This window comes from Cyprinodon variegatus, unplaced genomic scaffold (genome assembly GCF_000732505.1).
Source record: "Cyprinodon variegatus isolate N-32 unplaced genomic scaffold, C_variegatus-1.0 Scaffold766, whole genome shotgun sequence".
Classification (NCBI taxonomy): domain Eukaryota; kingdom Metazoa; phylum Chordata; class Actinopteri; order Cyprinodontiformes; family Cyprinodontidae; genus Cyprinodon; species Cyprinodon variegatus.
In genome coordinates, this window is record NW_015151219.1 from 158,285 (window position 1) to 181,870 (window position 23,586).

Sequence of the window (23,586 nt, forward strand, 5' to 3'; positions counted from 1 at the left end):
CTGCTTCACTAAATCACTGAAAATACAATATATCTTCTTTAAGAAGCTAGATTGAAGAAATCTTATATTTATAAATTGTGCTGGTGATGAGGGTTTTAATATATATCTAAGGTCAAAGAATTTGCTTCCATTTATTTGCTCCGTGTTTTATTTATTAGTGCAACTGTGTATATAGTTGAATAAAATGAAAATCTTAACTCACCAGTTGACTCCATCAGCTTCGACCCAAGCAAACCTGTATTCATTGACCCGCAGCATCAGCTGAAGACAGCCTGCCACGCACTGAACATACTGAGAGCTCTGCAAAATACAAAAGCAGATCCAAAAAAAATCAAGCAAGGCTACCGATAAGAGAAGCATAATCAGGTCTCTGAACAAAATGTTAGAAATTCAATAGCCATTCCAACTCCAACCATCAGCTGGTTCAGAAGCAGAAAGCACAGAGGAGGGAGACTTCCAACCTTGCATTACAGTTACCAATTTAACCAGAGGCAATGCACATGCAGTCAATAAGGTGTACACACCAACACATGCCAAGTCAAACTGGAATTACAGCAGAGAAACATTAGAGAAAAAGGGGTTCAATTAGACCTGAGCAAAATGTAAAGAAATATTAGATCGCAGGAAGCTGAGAGGAAAAATACATTAGATCACATTAATCAGTCAATTGAAAGAGGGGAAATGAAAGCTAAAGTCCAGCAACAGGTTCAGGCAGCAATGCAGAGAGAGCGGAGGAGCAAACGTTACCTGGTTAAAATGAAGAGGGGAAGGAAATGATAAGTTATCAGATAGCTTGCGTGAGCACATTTCTGAGCACACTTCTCAGAATAACTGCAATATGCTTCAAAAGTATGAGAAAAGAGATGGTGGGAAGCTGGTGCTGTGCAAATGTTATTTCCATTTCCTTCTGTTAGTCTAATATTTAAAGAAAGCTGTTTGTCATGCACCTTCAGCATTAGAGCGGATTTGGCTTCCGACATGCATTTCCCACATGGACTTTAAGGATCAACCTCAACACCATGCTGTCTAAATGAGGAGGTCACTCTGAAATTGCTCATGTCTCCAACAGTCTAAGGCTGGTAATGAAAAACTTGAGTGCAACAACAGGATGGGTGAGAAAAGAGGGAGGGGCAGAGGATGAAAGTCCACTGAGAGCTAACATTTGCCAGCATCAAACCCAGATGTTTTGTTTTTCCTTTCTTTTCCAGGTTCATACTCACTTCACTGGGGGAAATCGTTCCTGCTCCTGTGCCTGTTTCTGGACCTGAACCATGTAGATTCTAATAAAAGATAGAAAAAAATAAACACGTGCAAAACAGTTCTAAACGGGGGGTCACTGATGAGACACCACACAGTATGTGTTTATCCAAAGATTCAGGAACAGCAGAAGCTGAATGGTTTCCTTTGTGCCTGTTGAAGAAGAATCATCATCAGATGACATTTTTAACTAGCAAACGTATTCCACAAAACACTGCGTGGGTAAGAGGGCCCCCCCCAAAAGGACAAAATCTTTTTTATGAGTTTTAAAAAACCTAATTTTATGCATATATCTATTAAGGCAGTGCAAGTGTTCAATATGAAGTCATTAGACCATGTTGAAATAAGGTTAGCCTGCTAAAATCTAACATCAATTTAAATAATTTATTTTGAACTTAATTTTCATAAAGAAAAATGAATAAGAAATAGAGAAAGAGAAATTAGAAACACCTACAGCTAGTGAAAGGATCAGAGGAGAAATTAATTTAAAACTCCTTAGGAGAAAGAAATGGAAAATAAAGAGTCATTGTTAGAAAATACAGTTCTTTCTAAAGAAACCTAAAATCAGTTTAATCACAGCAACATAAGTGGATTTGTCGTTCATCTTAACACATGACGAAGCCACAGTTGGACTGGAACATTCCTGCCTTCCACAACACTGGTCAGTTTCCATAATACCCATCTTTTCAGCTGCACATATAAACAATGTATGGCATGCTTATGTTATACTTTATATCAGAAAGAAATCAAAACTATTCCATCGAAATCAAATGTTCAGTTTCTCCTTTAAAGTTATGAAGCTTGTTTCAAGGATGAAATGACTTCAGTTTTTTGTACAATATTTGAGTAACAAACCTGGGAGCTGAGTTGACTTTTAATCCAGTTGAAGTAGTAGTTCAGATCACTTCCCTCCATCAGATCTCGGCCCCAGGCAGCTAGCTTAGCAATGATCCTTGCAGCCTTAAATGAGGGATAATAATTATATTCATTAGTCCTGTGTTTCCAAAAGGAGAATATATAGGAGAAGTCTTTTATAAAATGATTAAAAAGTATACAGAATCAATGTTTTTTTGTTTTCTTTATCTACTATAAATCTGGAGGAGATGCAGAAATCCATGGATCAAGTTGAAAAATTTGTTGAAGAGACAAACATTTGCTAAAATCGATGAGAACGACGAGAAATGAGCTATGAGAACAGCAACTTTTAAACAGAGCGTGCACGGGGAGAAATGGGCAAGCTCCAGCATGTGTTTAATAGGCGTGTGCATTTTTTTTTTAAGGGGAGAATGGGTCCTTTCAAAAATTCAAGAAAATCCTAAATTTTGCCTTTAATTATTTGTTGATATTTAATTATTTTTACGATAATGCAAATGGCATAAATTATCAAGTATGTCAAATAGACAACCCCAGGTCAGACTTGTAATGCGGCTAACGGCAGGATAATTCTGGAAGAAAACCTGCAACAGATTGCAAAAGACTGGCTCAGCAGTGAATGTGAACATATAGATAGAGCTACATTGTATCTATTAGAGATCAAAGTATTTTATTTTATTTGAAAACTCTGGGTCAGCATAAGCATAAAGAAATCAATGGATTAATAGTTTCAAAAACTTTATTTTAATCGTCTTGCACTTATTGCTACAGAGAAATGGACAAACATTTCAATCTCTGTAGGGGATGTTGCAGCAAATAGTACTTCTTTAGGATGATGCCAATTTCTTTTGGATTTTGTTCAGCACAACAAAATACATGCTTTTTATCTTTCAAATTTACAGGTATAGAATACTTTTAATTATCTATTAAATTAAATTGAAATAGATTAAATTGTTGTGACAAAATGTTTAGGGGTGAAATAACACTTAAAATTTAGTAAATACTAGTTGTTGTTACTAATATGTCAAACAGAAAATGACACTAATGAATGCTGTTTGTAAAGGTTATTTTGGTTTTTACTGTTCTATTTTCAAAAAGAGTAGTGAGATATGAGTAACCTCAGGCAAACATAAGCAGGGAAGCAATTAATCTGGGGGCTTACAGAGATAATAGTAGAAATAGTTTACAAGGTTTTCTCCAGAAATAATTCAACAATAAAGTATTTTAAAATACTATGATACAATATCCATCTAAGGCAGGACTCACTGAGAATAGTAGTGTATCTTATACACCATGTCATCACAGTAAAGCCTCCTCCTGCCTTCAGATGAGAGAGGAACAAATTTAGCTCTCCAATTTCCTTCTTTTCGAGGAAAGGATACGTTGAAACAAGGCTGATGTTTAAAAGTAAGACTCAGCATGACACTTGGATTGAGTTAAGTGCTGTATCACAGATCTGAGGTCACATTATGCCCACCTGCTGGGTGCCATCTGGCTGCTCTTCTTAATTAGACTTTGTCTGCCATGTTATAGTACTCGGTTTGCCATTAGATGGTCAGTCTTGAATGGAAAAGAGTGCCAGACACTTCATTACATTAACCTTTTCACGAAAAGGGGGCAGTTGTTTAGTGTGCAATTATTGATGAATTGCTATGATTAGTAACAGAAGTTTCTGTTAGAAGTGACTGGATGTGAAAACTGTGATGCAGTGGACTATGTTAGAGGTGGAAATGAGAGCTTTCTTTTAGTATTCAGTACACGGTGATGGCTCTTAATTATTCTGTGTCCTTCCCAAAAAACAAAGTTGTGGTTCTGCTTTAAGGTCGAGCTATAGATAGGTCCCATCCATAAACCCTTGAATATACACCAATGGTCGCAGCCATTCTTTAAAAGAACAGAAAATACAAGAAAGCCACATTGATGCTCAGGACTATGAAAATATAAAATGATATTTCAGTTCTGAAATTTGAAAAATGAAAACAGAGATGCAGCAAGAACGCAGCTGTTTATCTGAAGTACACGTTTAAGCAACAGATGTACTCCTGAGTGCAAAATGCATGATAAAGTGAACAGATGGGCACTTTTATTTTCATAAAAAATGATTGCAATAAGAATCCATTGTTAATGGTTCATGTTTGCAAATCTGAAAAACTAAGTATGGGCAGAATGCTACTGCCTGACTAAAGAAGAAAACCTCGGGAGTCTTGAGCTCTGATTACGCATTCACTGTGACATTGTTTGATAATGTATGCCATCACATTTATTTCAAAAGGCCCGCGAGCAAAATAAACATACTCGCATGTATGTATGTTAAACTACTTCTGCGCATGGTTCATGTATCACCCTACAAAAAGATCACACAGGCGCGAGAAACTTCGGCTTCAGGACGAGAAAACCACTCTCTACGCATGTCAGCATCTCCCATGTGCGCTCGGGATCTCACCGCGCGAACGATTTTCTATCCAGTTGCCATGCTTAAGGACAGTTGCGTTCTCAAAAGCGTGTCTGCCCTTGGAATGAATTTCTCCTCGCGCGAAGAAAATGTGTTTTGACAGGTTGAGCAGAGACAAACGTCTGTAAGCCATTTGATAATAAGTCTCATCTTTAAAGGGTGGATTCTTTTTTTTTATAACTTTGCCTCAATTTATTTAATGTTTCATTTCTATACTTTTAAGATATGAAACAAACCCCCTAAAAAACTAACAAGTGCAAAAACTATATCAGACCTGGGAAAACTATTGTTAACACCAGCCTAGCCCAATAGGCCAAAGACTATTTTATTGTTTCTATAATGTCTTTGATTTTCATTTGCTTATTTCTGTCACTTTAATAGTCCTCTCTTGATGTATGATCATTGATCACATCTTTACATAATGCTTCAGGTCTTTCAAGTGTATTTCATGTTTCTCATTCATTTGTTTCTTTGAATCTCCGATCCTTTCTATTTTCCTGAAAGCACTCTGTATTTCCACATCAATTGTGCAATGCCTGACAGTTGACACTTAAGTCCTGCATGGAAAAAAATGTGGATTGTCAGAAATATTAATCAGCGTTTCTTCAATAACTAATTAAACTAATTGCTGTACTCAAGCATCCCCTCCCACCTAAGGGAAAATCCAGCAGAGAATGAATGGGTAAACAAGAAAATCTAAGTTCTAATATAGGACAATCAACTGCTGCAGCGTTCCTGCAGAGATAAACCTCAACTACCAACTCTTTTCTTTGGGATGTTACATCACAGGAGACACTATGTCCCCAATAACATAGAACCTTAATGTATATATTTTTTTGTTTCCTATGGATTTTCAAATGATCTTTTTGTTGTTATAGCAGTTATATCTGGCTTACTAACTGGCAACACTTAAGAAATCTTAAGAAATATTAAACCAACAACCAATAAACAGGTTCAAATTCTCCTTCTGTAAGAGGTTTGTGCTTCATAAATAGGCAGCTCTGATGAAATTGAATAAGCAGGTGTGTGAAGGTAGCATAGCTGATAGAAAATGACCTGGGGTTGTCTATTTGACAGTTTGCTGTCCTCCTATCAAGTCTTGTACTGCCGTCTCTTCTTAAATGTTACCACACTCCTTTCTGTTCACACAATGCTCCCAAAAACATCAATCAATACACCAGGTCACCTCCATAAAACTCCTTCACTTAGGCATTGATAAAAACCTGCTCTTTTGGTTAGTTTACAAAGAGGACAAAAGACGAGAGTTTGGTGCTGTGACTGGTTTGATGCTCTGCGGCTCTGTGAGTTGTGAACTGCAATGCATCTTAGGCACCTGTTACCTTTTGTTCATGTGTGAAACCTTCTCTTTCAAGCAGCAATGTTTAGGTCAACACTATCATTAAGTTCCATACAGCCTTCATGATAGTGTGTTCACACCAAATGTGAATGAATAAAGTGAAAGATTTACATGTTATCCCCATCTAGAGGTATGTTTAGGAGCAGAGTAATACAAAGAATGTGTTTCTAGAAATGCAAACAGTGCAATTAGGGTGTATAAAATGGTGAATTTTGCAGTACTGCAAATATTTTCATTTTGCTGTCAATCTGCAAAACATCAGCTAATCAGGAACTGAATGTTGTTGACAGAGGGAAGGAGCAAAGTTGAGACAAAGCTTTTTGTCTCAGAAGATTTTGTGTTGAGATAGAATAAGGTAAGGAAAGTTCTTTAGAGGTTTGAGGGAAGCTTTTAAAAAAGCTGTTTTAATTTAGCCCAATGAAGGACCATTACCTCATTCATTATTCATACTCTTGGAGCTCCATAGCTGATCCCGATCAGCCACTGCCTCTGCCCGGCATCTATTTAGGATCAGGTGGACCCAGGGATGCCTTTGAAGACCCTATTGCTTGGCTTTCAAAATGTAATACTGAACTATAAGAATCAGCTGCATAACATTAAGAAAACTGTAACTGGGACACTACTTCTAAATATTAACATATAGAGAATGTAACAATTGAATTGTAATTAATTATCTGCTCAACAGTTTGTTTCTTGCTCTCGTTTATTGGTTAAGTAATGTAAAGCTAAACCTGGAACTTCCCTAAGATCTACTAGTAAAAAAAAAAGCTAATCAATTTTTAACTGGTCTAAAGATTTTGGTCTTAATCGGGACTGTAGAAAAGTGGGAATGTGAATGTATAGCAGTTAAATAACAAACCCAATCAAATATTGTCTTTATGAAATGGTTTGTTACTCCAATAAAACAAACAAACATATTGCAGGACTTTCCCTATTGCAGCTCTGAATCATTTTTTCCCCCTTATTCAGTCAAGCCATCAAAACAATGCATTATTCAACATCATACTGCTAAATGTACACTTTCTAAGTTTCTAAATTTAGCTTTAAACAATAAGTCGTTTTTGTTTTATAATTCTAAGAACAAATAAATCAGAATCTTTGATAAACATAGTAACCATTTCATTACCCTAAAAGAAAACTGGAAATTGACGCCGTTTTCTCCATTTTCTCATATCACTCACCATATGAACAGTAAACAGGTCCTGACGATTGAGCATTGGAAGGAAGTAGGACCAGGCTGTATTTTTTGTCTTTTTGGCGAAATCGAAGAAGATGTTGACTCTCTGATGGTTCTCCTAAAAAAAAAAATCTTTAATTAGCAATGCAATTGTATGAATGAATTAAAAGACAGCCACGTTTCACAGGACGAACAAATCAACAGGATGTACATTATTAATTAAGACTTCTAAGATCTTCTCCAAAATCATACAATAATCTTTTATGAATTTGGATTAATAAATACACAAATTACAATGCTTTTTTAGTTGTTATATTCAATACAAGAAAAGTAAAAATGATTGAATGATAAAAAAAAAAAACTATTAAATAATTCAACTCAGTACCTCTAGCTATCAATAACCAGTGGTTTTACAGTTATTATGTAAATGAATGTACAGAAACACAGCATTTCATAATGACTTCACAGTCCCAGAAAAACAAAAAAAGCTTTAAGTGACCTCTCATGAAAAAGACTACTTCCATGCAAAAGTTACATTCAGTGACGCAATTACACATTTATTGTGTTTGATCATATATTAAACTGTAATGGCACTATTAAGTGGGGTTCTTATTAAATCAGCAGTAAATTACTAGTTTTGGCAGCAAAAGTAACAATGGTAATTATATTACCAGTCTTTAATGTTTATTTTAAGCTTACCGTACTAGAATTATGATTATTATAACAGCATGCCCAGGTATTATCATTATAACTTAATGGTAAACAATTACAGATTAAAAATGTTATGTTTTCATCAACAAAAAAAGACTACTCAACAAAATAAACTAAAAATCACTTAATAAATGATCTAGTGGCCTTTTGAAAAACCTCTGCTGATAGCTCAAAACTCTTTGTTCGTCCAGTCATTCATTTTAAAGGGAATAAACTGCCTTTTTGCAGAACACAAATATTTCAGAGAATAAAAGTTAAAAAATAACTTTCTGAGCAGGTAGATGTACCTCGTACAACTTTCTCAACATCCCTTTTTTCACTGAGGCAAAACGTTACGCGTCCAAAAGTCTGAGGCTGTATTTGTTTACCTGCAGCGTGTCATCAATCAGAGTCAAGATATACTGGACTGTCTGTTCCTTGGAGATGTGGGCCATCAGGTTCAGAAACGTCTTTGCACACTAAAAAAAAAAAACAAAAAACAAAAAAACAAACCATGTTTTTTCAAAGAAATCAATCTTGTCTTTGTTACTTTATTTGAAAAGCACATCTAAACAGAAACCGGAAACATGACCCTAACAGTAAAAATCAAGCTTATTTGTGTTCAAAGTTCCATTAATGCATTTGCAAAGGTTGGTGAGGATTTTGGTCTATATTAGCAAGGGAGTATATAATAAACGCATGAAATAATTTAATTTAGACAGGGATTTTAGAACCCCTGTCAGTTGTAGAAGTGTGAATGTAGAGGTTTTAAGATTTTAAAGGTATAATGGACAATCTTTTATTCCCGGGTGGATCATCTAAATAAGTGGTCCTCCTAATTGTCAATCATTCTGGTGATATGTTTACGTAAGGCCATCCCACGTGCTCAACCTGTTAGCTATATTTTTCTGTGCATGTGCACGTTCAATCGTTTGTGTGGTGAGCAACAGTTTCAGACAGTCATTGAAGCTCACCTTTCTCACCGCCGTTCTTTGAAAATGGCCGAGGTTCGTAAGAGAAAAAGTGTCTACGAAGTGTATGAGAAGAAAAGAAAGGCCTTAGCCGAGGCAGATATATCCCAGAATGCTTTGTGTGGAGAGCTCTCCTCGCAAAGCATTATGGGATTTGCTGTCACAGCTGCACCCTGTCACCATAGGCCGTTCCTACCTGACAGCGGCGACTAATTACAAAGATGGCGCAAGCACCGCGCAGTGGAGGAGGAGTCAGGTGACAAACGGGGAGCAAAATGAAGTGATCATCTGTCCATAGAGTCAATTAACGGAGTTAACTATAAAGTCTACTTTAAAGTCCCCGCTTTATATAGTGATTGAGGGATTTAGGGGTTAGGGCGGACATTTGGGCACAGTAAGCTTGTATGAGCTATGAAAACAACAACTTTTAAACAGAACATACATAAGGAGAAATGGGCTTGTGCATGTTCACGCAAGCGTTTAATAGGCGTTCCCTCTCAGGGTTGTGCATGTGCATTTTTTTTTTAAAGAGGAGAGGGCGGGTCTTTTTAAAGATTTGTGAAAATCCTCCACAATACCTTTAAATAGACGCAATTTGAGAAGATTGTAAAACTCTAAAACAATGTAATTCTAAAAAAAACAAATGTACAACCAGTCAAGTACCAACATGGTAGGTTTTAAATAAACTGGAACCAGTGAATGGCCATATTAATATGAAAAGTACATAAACAGACTGCTAACCTGGTGTCCCTCTTTGGTCAAAATGACTTGCTTTTCCTCAGAGTTGGCCTTTTCAAACTTCTTAATGAACTCGCAGTCCTCAGCAGAGATCATCTGACTCCTGCAGATAAAAAAAAACTAACAAATTAATACAGTGACAACAGTAATGTTGGCAAATCATCAGCTAATATCTGAACTACAGTAACATCAGCTGAAAAATGAAAAACCCGGTATTTATTCTTGAAGCAATATTACAAAAGGAAGGCCTGCCATTAACACATTCATTGTGGCTCTGCACCTGCATGTTACCTTCAACATGAAAGGGGCTGCCTTCAATAACAAGCAATAGCAGAAATGACCATGGATATAAGATGTGAACACACTCAGACAAGAACCCAGCTGGCTCGTAAATGGTATGTGGCTGGAACAAAATCAACATGATAAATGGGAAAACAAATAATTGAAGCCTAGATTTGAATAGTTACAGATCTGCTAAACTGAAAGGGTAGAGACAAAATAGGAAGTTAAACTCATGACAGTGAATCACAGTCAAAGAACCAAAGAACAGTTACATTAAGATCTTAAAGAAACAAAAAAAACTCCAAAAATCAGTACCTTATCATGGAAAGACTGAGGAGTATACATATAGATATATATGTGTGTACATGCATAATTATTACTGCTTTACTTTTTAAAGAATATGCAAAACTGACTTTTTTATTCTCCAGAAACAGAGTATTATATTACAAAAACACTGTAAAGTACAATATTCTATTTGTATTATTTTCCTAGCTGTTATTTTTATACGCTTTTCTAAGGTGCACATTGTTGTGACTACTTCTACTATAACTTTTACTGCTGTAAACACCACAAAATCCCCATTGTGGGACAATAAAGGGATTTTCTATTTTATTCTATTCTTTATAAATACAATGGTAGAAATCCTTTTAATTTCCAAATAGATAACTACCAATTACATATGAAATGCTAAACTTTGACTTCATGTAAGTATAGTTAATATTACAAACTCTACTGAAATCAGCACCTAAAAAAACTGATTTGGCAGCATCTAAATAGCAACACAGCTGTTAGCTAGTCATTGTATTTTAATGGAAACTGATAGCTGACTTGACACAGGAACAGGTCATTTCTGTTGTTTCCTGAGACAGTTGCAAATGGGATGTACTGCATGGTCTCTGTAACAATAAGTGGGAGGATGAGCTTTCTATGAAGGTATTCCTTCCAACAGGGGCAATTATCTGCTCCTCTTCTCAACATATGAGTTTTAAAAAGAGGAGGTGAACTAGTGGTGAGAAAGCAGTTTATTGAGGAGAAGCTGCAAAACTCTAGCCTAGTAAACTAGCCCCACTCGCCAGCGGCCAAAATAATTTTTGCCTGCGAGTGGTCTAGCTCCGATCAATGCCCCAGGCCCTAGAACTGGCGGGCCAATATCAACGCAGAGATATGTTTTGAATTTTTGAATGCAAAGCGGGCGAGGTTTTGATGGCGTGACGACAAAGCTGCGCAACACTGGAGAAAGCACAACAAGGAAGATGGGAACAACTATTGAACAGTAGCATGCACTGCGGCAGCAGCAGCTTTCAATGGAGCGCTCCATTGAAAGTTAAAAGTTTTCTTTTCTGTTGATGTTGTTCAATAAATGTACGTTTTAAGATTATTTGAGGCGAGAATATTATACTTTAAAGCATCACTATATGGTCCATTTACTGATTTAATGCGTAATTTTCCTAAAGTTGAGAGGACCGCGACAACCAGCGGACCTCCGAGGCCAACAGCAGCCAGGGCTAACCGCAGCCCGTCTGCAACGGCCCTTTCTCGGCATAGTCGTGTGAAGGACCGCTGGCTCTGATGGCAATTTTTGACTTAGCTTTGGAATCAGTTTTGAAAGCATTAGACTTGGGGGTTTGGTTGAAACGTGAGCAGGAAGAGACTCCACTCTCATTCATTTTTAAGAAGGACGTATTTGCTGTTTTACAGACAGTTGCGCTCATTGGTCAGAGCGTTGGCCAATAGGCACATACAGTTGTTTAAAAAAACAACAGGTTGTTCTCATCAACAATCTTCTGATGTGTCATTCATCGGGGGCCAGACTAAATTACACATTTAATCTCACATTTAGTCTGGTTTATCAGGCTAGCAAAACTCAGATCCCCAGTTCAAAACTCAGAAACTCAAGGTTCCTGATCATCACCCTTAACACACAAGTGGTCCCAGAAAGCTCTGGACAGCCACCACTGTAAACGGGATGGATTAAAGGCAGCGGGAATTTCTTTATTAGACAGGTGTTTTAGGGACTGTTTATTAGGTGTTTTTTGACAGAGCCATGAGAACAGACAGAGCTGAACCACATCAGCGTGTATTACAACAAATATGTTATTTGAATTAGGGCAACATCAGTTTGAGAGCTTTAAATGAAAGCAGTTAACTTACTGAAGATAGGACTGCCAGTTGACCAGATTGGCCCGAACCTCAGCTGCCTTGGCAGCAATGATGTTGGTCGGGACTGCAGCGTCCACAGCCCCACGGATATCCATTTTGTCCTGGATTCTTTATGAAGTATGCCTTGATGAAAACAAAACCTTTAAAGACAAATAAATTTACAACACTATAGTATATCAAGCAGCCAAATGGGATTACAAACTTTAAAACTTTGCCTGCTGCTAGAGGATTTTTTTACAACCATCTAAATCCAGCTGAGTTTGCTAAACCTTCACAGAAGACAACAGTTGGAAAACACAAAACTTCAGATTAGTGAATATAATTGAAGATATTTTAAGAATTTAGACATTCAATGCTTAAAATACACAAATGTTATACATATCGCAACAATGGCCTGTGCTTGTATGTCTGCTAAATACATAAATATAAATATATATATATTTAGAAATATAAATTAGGTAGAGATTCTTCTATGTTTACAATGTGTTAATTGTTTTATTTTATTTTATTTGGTCCTTTATTATCTACTGCGTTTTATTTCAAAATACCTGAGAATCTAATTATTTTACTTTGTTAACAATTAGGCTATAAGTTATATTATGCACAGTGCATGAAATAAAACAAAGAAGCATGGCAATTCGATATAATAAAAATAATTATATATATTACAATCTTCAAAATGAAAAACTAAACATGTTCTTAGTTTGATTAATAGTTTGGAAAATTTGAATTCCTTCCATTTTCTGCTGGGTTTAAAGCTAGTGACTGAAAAAAAAGCACTGAATCAAAGTCTAAATTCTCAGGTCAACTCAAACAGTGTGGGTTGTTATCCTATTCCAGCATAACCAGTGGCTCCCCTCTAAAGATTTTGAGGGGCAACCTTGCTTATAGCACCTAAGAGTCATGAAATAATCATATCTATTTATATTAGTTAAACTGCTGGACTGCTTTCTTGCTAAAATAATATTTAAACATCAAATCTTAATTAGGCGCAGGAAGACAGGTGATTTGTTTTGTCTATAAGCTAAACAAGCTGAGTGGTTTAACACCTTTTTTTTTTTTTTTAAAGCTCTTCGAGCAAAAGGAGAAATTATATGTTGGCACAATTCTATTATTAATTTTATTGGAAAGTTATATTTCAAGTTCGTTATCGTATTTTAATTAGACTGATACGAGTAATAGAGATTGAAGCTGCTAGCGTTAGCTTGCAGCTTGTCTTAGCTATGACAATGTCATTGCTAGCTGTAATAAGTTTAGACAAGAACTGGGATAAAAATAAACACAGTTCTCGGTCTACGACACGGAACAGTAAACAGACTTTAATATGATATAATCAGAACACCTAAAAAGTCTAAGTTTTTATCTATATGAAGACACAAAACCGTTAGCTCGTGCATCGTTTAAGAATAATAGCATAGAATGCTAACCAAAGGTGATGTGCTAATTTAGCATCAAAGGCTTTCCGTAAAGTGTCAAAATAACACATGTTGTTACAGTAATATCATTCTAGACAACGACAACCTTTATACAATTGAAATGATGTTTAATGTAAATTTCCAGGGTGGTTACTTACAGCTGTTCCGTACTGTTGTTCTTAGCTATGCTAACAGCTGACAGACTACAACACAGCGTCACGATTCGTCATGTGACAGTCACTCATTCAGTCACATGCACCTCAGTCTACCCCACACTTTGTGTGTAATGTTACAGATTGTTTAGTATTTTTTTTTCTGTATAGGTTATACTCTTACAAAATGTTTCACTTTATGATTTGAAATGTGTAACATATTGCAAATTGATTTATCTAAACATAGGATGAACAAAAACATAATATTTCCTGCCAAAAATTGTTTTTACAACCTTAATTTTCTAAAGATTATTCGTTTTTAAAATTTACATGATTGGAATATCAAGAAAAATGATCTTTTTGACCATTTCTGTTGGCAAAACTTCAGCAGATTGTCAAGAGTGATAACTTTCAAAACTGGCAATCGATCTACGCTGGTTTTCTATCTGATGTAGGTTTGGCAGCCAGGTTGTCAAGAGAGAAAGTTTATTCTGTCTAGGGTAAACTGCATGGGATGAAGCTCAAATAAGTTTCTGCCCATAAAAATTATTCTTCTTTTATTTTGGTGGTATTTTGGGGATCATCACAAAATGGCAATCCTTTTTTTAGCAGCTAGAATTAAGTTTAAAATGCGATGTTATTTTACAAAATGAATGATATTTTGCACTGTATCTACGTTGCCAGGGAGTTCAGACAAGGAAAAGGTCCACAACATCAGATCTCCTCCAGCATACCTGTAGCATGAGCTCCTAAATTTGATCAGGGATGTCCCAATCTGACACCTGGTATCCGTCCAAAGTTAGGCAAAAAACTAATATTTGATTGTATCAACCTGCAACTAAAATCTTCGATACTAGCATGCGGATAAAATCATGCTTTTGTCTAAAGTATATGTAACCCATTGGTTTATACTAAACAGTTCAGCTTTTCTCTTTATGACTGTTGTTGATTATAGTTCTCTAAGTAATATCACTTAATTAGACCTTTTCTAACATTCCATGCAACAAAATAAGTATTAAAAGCATGTTTGATTCATGCTGATATTGTATCGGGTCAAAATTGGTATTGGAAATGAAAAAGTTGTATGAAGACATCCTTATTTTAGATGTTTCACACATAAACAACCTGAAATTCTTAATATTGCTTTAAAAAAGTTTAATCTTAGTCTTACATGAGTAAATATACATGTCAGGCTCAAATACCACTAGAATTTAACAAACGTGTCTTTCCTAAATGATCAGAACTTTAAGTTTCAACATTCATTACATTTCAGATTTAAGCAACATGCCACATCCCACATTTCAGTACATTAAAGAACTATTTCATAATATTAAATATTGCCTCAGAAACAAAACCACCTAAAAGGAAAAAGAAGTTAGTTACATTTTAGAAGTTTAAGAAGAAAATTAAACGCACACATTGGAACATTCACTAACAGTGAAAAAATATATATTTACCCTCCATCCATCCCTTTTCTTCTGCTTTTCCGGGGCTGGGCCGCGGAGGCAGCAGTCAAAAGAAAGATGCCCAGACTTCCCGATCCACATACACTTCCTCCAGCTGGGGTGACCCAGAGCAGCTAATGTCTCTGAGCTGGACACAAAGACAGCTCAGAGACATAGTCCCTCCAGCATGTCCTGGGCCTTCCACGAGGCCTCCTCCCAATGGGACATGCCTGAAACACCTCCCAAGGGGGCATGTCGAGGTTGATATCCTGAGGTTCCCATATATTTACCCTGAAATCGGAAAATCAGTTATTGTAGTACGTTACTTCAAACAATGTTTTAAACCTGTTAAACTCTTTTAGGTTTGTTTTCTGTTACATCTACAAACTTCAAAGCATTGTACAGGGAATAATGTGACAGATTAAAGTAGCATAAAACTATAAAGTGCAAGGAAGATTAAGTATTGTTTATCTTTTTAAGAAGTTGCTGAGATTTGTGGTTCAGGCGACAAAATATGTTGAAAGAACCATTGGCCATGATAAGTTCTGTCCAGTTCCGGCAGTGGGGAAGTGCAGTTACTGTAGCAAATGGACCTGAAATTCTTATATGCCACTACTGTAGGAGCTATATGGTTACACACAATCCTTTGCATGATAGGATGTTTAGGCACATGCAAAGGATTTTAGGCAACCTTATACCTCGTAAGGGGAGGAAAGGACTGTCAGGAAGTCCTTATGCGAAATAAAATAACAATAATAAACGTCCTGCTTCCTCTTCCTACCTCCACCCTAACTGCTAGCCCCATTTGGCTAGCACCTATTCTGGTAACCGCTCATGCACTTTTGCTTTGGCTTAAGTTTCTATATCAATTTGCCTGATTTACATGGATGGTAAGTTTAAAATCTGCCACAGCTTGCATGCCATCCCTCTTTTCCCTGCTAATCCCTCACAGGCAGAAACTGTCACACAGCTAGGAGTCTGGCAACCACATTCTGCCCTCTGTATATGAGTCAAGCAGATAGCAGTTATTGCAATGATGAACGTCATGGGAAGTTACAGTGCACTCCACACTTATTGGCACCCCTGTTTATGATGTGGTCGAGGACTTCTAAAACATTGTCTTTTTTTTTAAAACAACACAGAACCCAAAGGAAAAAATAAGAAAAATCCAACCTTTTATTTACCGTGAGTACATTACTTTGGTGGTAATAATAAAATCACATGTTTAGAAAATAAAGTGAAATCATGTGTCCCACAATTATTGGTATCACAGATGTTAATACTTTGTGCAACCCCATTTTGCCAACAAAACAGCACTTAATCTCCTCTTATAACAGTTCACAACAATGGAGAACTCAGAGAGAGAGATCTTTGACCATTCTTCTTTCTACAATCTTTCTAGATCATCCAGTCTCCTGGCTCCTCTCTTATGCACTCTCCTAGTTGCTTGGCCCACAGGTTTTCGGTTGGGTTGAAGTCTGGGGAATGAGATGCCATGGGAGGACAATGAGTTTGTGACTGCTGAACCATTTTTGTGTAGATTCTGTCACATGTTTTGGATAATTTTCCTGCTGAAAGACCCAATGACGACCCATCATTAGCTTTCTGGCAGAGGTCATCAGGTTTGTATTTAAAATGTCCTGGTATTTCAAAGCGTTCATAATGCTATCCACCCTAACAAGGTTCTCAGGGCCTTTGTGAAAGAAATAGACTCAAAGCATCACAGATCCTACACCATACTTCACAGTCGGCACGAGGTGCTTTTCGGCATACTCATGTTTTGTTTTTTTACGCCAGAACAACTAAGAGTATTTGTTGCCAAAAAGCTCAATCGTAGTCTCATCTGACCCAAGCACACGATTCCAGTTGAAGTCTCCATGCCACCTAAGCAAACTGCAGACGTTTATGTTTGTGAGTGTTAATGAGAAAATACTTTTTCCTTGCATGCCTCCCAAACAGCTTGTTGGGATGTAGAGAGCATCTGATGGTTGTTTTGCAGCCTTTGTAAATCCAAAATTCCACTCTTTAATGCAATTCTCTGACTATGATCTTAGGACTTGGTTTTACTATTCTTCCCATCCTCCTCACTGTGTGTTTTGGCAAGATAAACTTGACACATCTTCCAGCCTTGTTTGTCACTGTTCCAGTTATTTAAGCTGAGTGGCCATTTTTTTTAGCCATTGCTTGACTTATGAACGTCAACAGACATCTGCTTTATTTGAATGCTGTTTTCTCTTTTCTTTGCAATGTTGACAAATGGATAAGAGAATTAGACCTTTGTGTCACATCATATTTATACCCCAGGGAAACAGGACGTCAACTACAGAAAAATACATTTGGAACTCAATTAAAATTTTATAATTAAAATAATTATTATGGAACAAATGTTTTCACATTTTTCTTTTCTTTAAAATGTGAGATTGTATTTTTACCACCAAAGTGATGTACTTAAATAAAAGGTTGGATTTTCCCTCTTTTTTTTTTTGCATTTGGGTTCTATGTTGTGTTTTTTTAAAAAGAGGATTTTTAAAAAAGTCCTCAACCACATCTCAAACAGGGGTGCAAATAATTGTACAGGACACTGTACATTAACGCATTGCTTGTGGCAAAGCATAAATGTACAGTGTAAAGACCTGCTTCTAATGGTTTTCTGCTAAATGTGCAAATCCGCTAGAGAAAAATACACCAAACCTTGAAGCTGTGAATGTAACACCAGGTTTGTCAAAGGAATATTGATTCAGAGAAGTAGAGCAAAAATGCAGTTTTTGTTTGTAATGTTGCCAATGGTCATGGTGAACATTTCACTTTTCCCTACAAAGGGGGTATCTGTAGGAATTACAAGACATAATTTATCTGCATATCATAGTCAATTATTTTGAGAATGTCTAAAAACAATCCTCGATTAATATTACCGTACATAAATCAATAGCATAAACGATCAGAAATTATTCTGTGTCTGTCACTAGTCTTCCTCTCTGTCCATCTAGCTCAGACTTTAAGACCTCCAAGCTTAATCTGGCCTAAGCTGGTGAGACGCAGAAAAGCACAGAGGAATCAGGATCGTATCCAGTGGGAACATTTCCCTAATCCCCATCTGCCCTCTCCTTTGTAAACACTCTTCGCTGCCTCTGGGTAACTGATTCTTTCTACCACCATTTTGTCTCTTGTTACGATGGGTTTCATGTTAGACTTTAGAAGAGCATGGAAAATATGACCAGGAAGTGTGGATTTCCTATGATTTCAAGCAGACCTGGGTCTCACACTGTGCGCGAGGCCTCAAAGTCCAGGCATGCCATGTGGTAGGGCGGTGAGGCAGTGGGAGATCAGGCCCACTATCGTGCTGCGTGGGATCAAACGCACCAAGGTCCTGATGTGGCACTGGATTCAGGGATTTGCCCGGGCCTGCAGGCAGAACATTGGCTACCAGGTGAACTACAGTGGCCCAGACCAAGAAGAACAGGAGATGGTATGCCTTGAGGTAGGATCATGTTGTCATATTCCCAATAAGCATCCTAATTTTTGTCATTTACCCTTTGCTAAATTTGCATTCAAAACATTTTTAGCTATTTTTTTTTTAAAATAGCTGACAATTGTATTCATCAGAGAACTTAATCCAAACTTAATTTAATTCAATCCAACAGATTAAAATAGCCTCCCTACAGTATATATCATGACAACACTGACATGTTTTCTGTCAGACAACAACTTGGTTTTGATTTTCAAGATAAGTGAAGCAACATAACCATATTATCTATTTAGCATCCTTGTCATCTCAGAGCCCCCACCCCTCAAAGATTTATTTAGCTTTTGATAGGCTGCTCTTGTGTGGGGCTTATTGAATCTTTTTGCTTCTCACAAAATCTTTATTTAGAGAAGCACTTGCGATCTAAACAAAGCCTAAAAAGAGGATTAAAAGTAGAAGATAGCATGACCTGAAATAGTGCGAGTCGAGTGGCTTGAATTCTAAAAAATAAACAAATAAAATTAAGCCACACAACAATTTATAAATAAATAGCACAAAGTTAATTAGAAACAGCTAATTACGCACTTTAAGTTAACAAAAAGGGTGGAGTTTTAAAAGTAGATATCGTCGTATCTGATAATTAAAGATTTACCGCAGGTCTCTGGGGTGAGGAGACCTATGTAGCTTTTCCTGGAAAGGAAGGGATTGTAGAGTCATGAGGACGTAGGAGCTCCAAGGACCTCCATCAGAATTTGTATTGGAGGTTACAAAAGACAGAACACAGTCCAGGTTCATTAACATTCATTAGTCTAATTTAATTGATATTTTGAAATTGATATGAGATATACCACAGTCAGATCAGACCCATTCAGAACCTAATATTCAAGCTGTTTGAAAGGACACATTACTCTTTCTATGTTAGATATGGTTAGAAAAGCTAGTTCTGTTTGGCAAATTCCAAAAAATATGATATCTGTATATATACTCAGAAATGTAAATGCAGAGTTTCACATGCTTTTGCATGGTTTTTGCCTTTTAAACTGACTGGGTTGGAAAATATGTTTTGGGGTTCCTTTTTGCAAACACACTTATATAAAGCTTCCTGGCTGATGTTTTGATCTCTTGCAGCACATGTTCTTGCTTCAGGAAATTAATATACTCAGGAAAGTGAAGGAACACTGTTGGAGTAAAGCATAAGGTAGTGCAACTGGAACGTGTACTTCAAAGATGGGATGTTGTCCTCTCACCCGTAATTCGCCCATGTTCCTTAAAATGTAATTATGCTCATGTTGGCTAAGCTGTTCAACTTTACTTTAATAGGACCTCCTGACATGTTTACAAAAATAAATGTCTTTGTCCCTGATTACATTCAAACTTTAATTGTGTTACCATGATGGCAAAGGACTTACTGTATTTTGTTGTTGATGATCACACTGCCTCCCTAAACTTAGTCAACCCCTTAACAAGGTAGTTTGCTTTTTCTGGTTCTAGGTTTGGTGTTCACATTTCACACCAAATCAGGTTCATCTCTGGCCACAGAACATGTATCCACACTTTAAACTATGATAGCTAGACATTCCTTTACTGTAAGTGCTTGCACACTGCAGAAATGATCTTAAAGTGAGTAAGATAAATCTTAAAATTAGTGTATTTCCCCTTGATTTGAGTGGGTACATTAGATAATCTGCTAATGGAAGGAGTATTTTTAGCCTGAAAATGAGATAATTACATATGATGCACTTGAAATAAGAGATTGCAGATGTTTTTTTTATTTTTATTGTAAATGTAAAGTGTCACACTTGCCGACTTAATTCAATAAAAAATTCACTTACTTTAACTTACAAGATTTACATTTTTTGTAGTATAAATATTTGAATGAAAATCTGGCATTTTCATTAATCCAGAAAGTGTACCAAGTCTTTTTAAAGTCCACGGTTGTCTTCCTAATATTTTGGCATTTTTTAATTTATTTATTTATTTATTTTTCCTGACATCACACAAGGAAGCAGTGTGTTTTATTTGCTGCCTTAAAATACGTCCACATTTGAGCCAAAATGAACACAAAATGAACTAACTTATCAGAAGTTTACTAAGTTGAACTATACCTCAATTCACCAGGCCCCTCTATTCATACTGTTCCTTATATAACCTGGCCATGTCTTCACAAAAACAATGTTTTTATGAGAACGTTATGTACCTTAACAGATTGGGATGTTTGAATTTTATAATGAAATTCTTAGCTCTTAATCAGTAACGACTCTTATCACAGCAGCGTGTAATAGAAGCAGAGGCACAAGTGCCAATAATAATAACTCTAACCGATGCTCTTCACTTCCTCACAGGTGTTTCCACTTGTTCTGTTTGATTAAAGCTCCATTCAAACTGATTTTAAGAGCCATTTTGCATCCGAGTCTATGAACAATCCCACTGACTGTTTTGTTGGTTTTCCCATTCAACAAATTTAATTTAACCTTATTTTTTAAGTAGATCGAACAAATATCTTGTCTTTTAAATAGAGCATAGACTAAATGAAGTAGATAAAATATTTGATTTAATTTGCTCCAAATGTATTGCCTCTCTATTCACACTGAGAATTGTTCACGTTGAATATTTTTATAATGTATGTCACAGATAACATATTAAGCCATGAAATCGGTTCATGGTTGTTTAATGTCTTTTTTTTTGACTGACATTTTCCAATCTGAATATATAATTTCAAAGAACAATGCAAGATCAACCCTGGGAAGGATAAAGGATACCTGCAAAGCATTTACTTTTCAGATTCTCCTTAGAACAGTGGTCAGAAGGGCCATTTTTCCTTACCGTCATCCTCTTGGCACTGATGGCTGGATTTGGCACCTTTCTCTCATCTGCTTAGCTCCGCCCAGCACTCATTATCGCTCATCAGATCCACCTGTTCCTGCATTGTATAGCCCCATTTACACCACCCTCTGAAAACCGATTTGAGCTCGAGCTTGGATCAGTAAACAATGCCGAGCTTGGTTCCTTACGACCATTTACAAGTCCCGCTTACACGGTTCCTAGCCTCATAGTGACGATCTATGGTACTACTGCTCTCTAGAAGTAAATAAGCAAATCAACATGGCGGCACCCATAACATTCTAGAAATTTGGCTATGATTTTGATATTTCGTTGTTTGTGGAGAGTCAGGGGCAAAAGGCAGCCTTTGGTGAATTTACTTGACAGAGTCGGCTTTTGGGAAGTGGATACGACAAAATATAGTCTAACCAGGTCTTACAGATGCAGGAAACAATGAGAGACTTTAAGGTTCATCACACTGCTAAGCAGAATCCTCACTGGAAATTGTGTGGCAAGGTAAGGAAGCTAGTGTTTTTATGAATGTCTTAAATCTCATGATTACAGAGGCTGACTGTAAGGAGATGATGCGGCCTGCTCATGTGCTCTTTATTATCTGAGAACCAAGCCAGAACTGAACCGCGCCATGCCCTACTGTTGCGCTAGTATTAGATAAGCATGGTTTTGTTGTATCTGTCACGGTCCGGTGCAGTTTTGCGTGCCATTTACACTCAACAGTTATCTTGGTTAGCACGCTCAGACCGATCTCGGCATGGTTTGCAAAAGGTAGTGTAGACAGGGCTTATGTAAGCTGCCTGTTCCCAGCCATCGGTGCCAGATTGTTTGAATCGATTGTGAGAGTTGTATAGCCTTCCTGTGAGTTTCTGATTTTCAGATATTGACCAGTTTCTGTCCTTGGACTTCTTAGTTTTGGTTGTCCCTGTTTCTGGACTGTTACCTGGATTCTGCTAGTTAATGACCTTGGACCTGTCATCTCACCCCGGCTTGGAAATCCTTTCAGTGCCTCTTTGAACTTCTGATCTTCTGGCCTGGAAACCTGTTCCTGCTTCGGCCCTGCCACGGATTATCCCTTCGGATTTTTCTGCTCCTCTACGTGCTCTGGATTCTGCTTGACGTTGTTTCCCTTCTCTCCTGGAACCCTGGTTGCGGCTCAGCTGCAAGTTACAGAGTAACCATTCCTTCAGACTTCACTACTTCTTCTGGGCACAGACTGAACTTTATTAGGTTGGTGACTTCCATGCTCATTATTGTTTCCTGTCTGAGTTCTGAAGTCACTGACTGTCTCTACAGAGTATCCAGTAAATCTGCACGAGCTCACGAGCAGCCGCACCCTAACCTTTTAATAAACACTTGTTTTTAAATCACCCTGAACTGTATGCTTGAATTCTGGGTCCTACGTTCTGAGCTCCAGACACTTAGTGCTAAATCTAATCTTCTAAACCGGCAAAAAAACTCTTTTAACTCCTGTAAGGAAAGGCTATTCATTTTCTGATATTATATCGAAATAGATTTTTTTTGTAGCTGTTTTACTTGTTTGAATCAGTGACCAAATTTATTTCAATTGGCTTTTTTTTTTTTTTTTTTTACATAATTTTATCTTATCTGAAGTAAGTGGGTCATATGCCCTAAGACTCATATTGTTATGAACAATTTATAATGTATTAATTCATTAAAACAATAAAATGCAAGTGTAAACCAACAGTAGATATCAAGATGAAATGTTAGTTATGATGACAATTATCACTTTGTAGACAAAAGGAGGAAACTTACAAGCTTAAGAACACCATCCCGCTCTGAGGTCCAGTGGTTGCCACATCATGTTGTCTAGGTGTTTTACTTTAGGGGGACTTCAGTTCTTCATCAATGGACGGCACTTTGAGGAAAGACTATTATGCAGATAATGCAACATGTCAAGACATCAGCTACTAAGTGAATGCCTAATCACAGAGCCGAGCTAAAGAATTGCATGCAATACTTTCTACAAACCAGATGCACAAAGACTAGTTTGTCCAGAGGTATGGGCCAAATTGCCAGAAACTTTCTGTTTCTGGCAATTTAAGTACATGTCATTTTACTGTTAATTAAGAAAACTACTGGGTTGGTTATTTTGGACTTGGAAATGGCTTTTAATATCATACCCCCCAGAATCCTCTCATCACAGTATCAACAGGGTTATTTATGTTAGTTTAGGTTTCATTTATCCGGAAATCTTTCCATGTGCAAAAAGGTACATTTTTGGCCAGTGCAGTAATGTTTACACGTTAGGTTAAAGCTTCATATTTCGAGGGACCTCTGGTGTTTCCCCTGGTTTGGGGG

The 23,586-nt window shown here is 36.9% G+C and overlaps 1 protein-coding gene across 3 annotated transcripts in view; it reads right to left on the reverse strand.

The window, feature by feature from the left end:
* The window catches only part of atp6v1h (ATPase, H+ transporting, lysosomal 50/57kDa, V1 subunit H), a 32,939-nt gene extending 19,301 nt beyond the window's left edge, over window positions 1–13,638 (reverse strand). Inside the window, exons 1-8 of one of the 3 annotated variants that reach the window (XM_015395895.1) lie at window positions 13,531–13,638; window positions 11,949–12,097; window positions 9,519–9,618; window positions 8,196–8,285; window positions 7,121–7,234; window positions 2,113–2,217; window positions 1,221–1,280; window positions 203–300 (exon numbers count right to left, since the gene is read on the reverse strand). In XM_015395895.1, coding sequence (XP_015251381.1) covers window positions 203–300; window positions 1,221–1,280; window positions 2,113–2,217; window positions 7,121–7,234; window positions 8,196–8,285; window positions 9,519–9,618; window positions 11,949–12,052 — 671 coding nt within the window. In that variant the 5' untranslated portion in view covers window positions 12,053–12,097; window positions 13,531–13,638. The remainder of the gene's footprint in view (window positions 1–202; window positions 301–1,220; window positions 1,281–2,112; window positions 2,218–7,120; window positions 7,235–8,195; window positions 8,286–9,518; window positions 9,619–11,948; window positions 12,098–13,530) is intronic. The other 2 variants (XM_015395896.1, XM_015395897.1) reach the window with 2 other exon arrangements.
* Window positions 13,639–23,586: the final 9,948 nt, after the last annotated feature.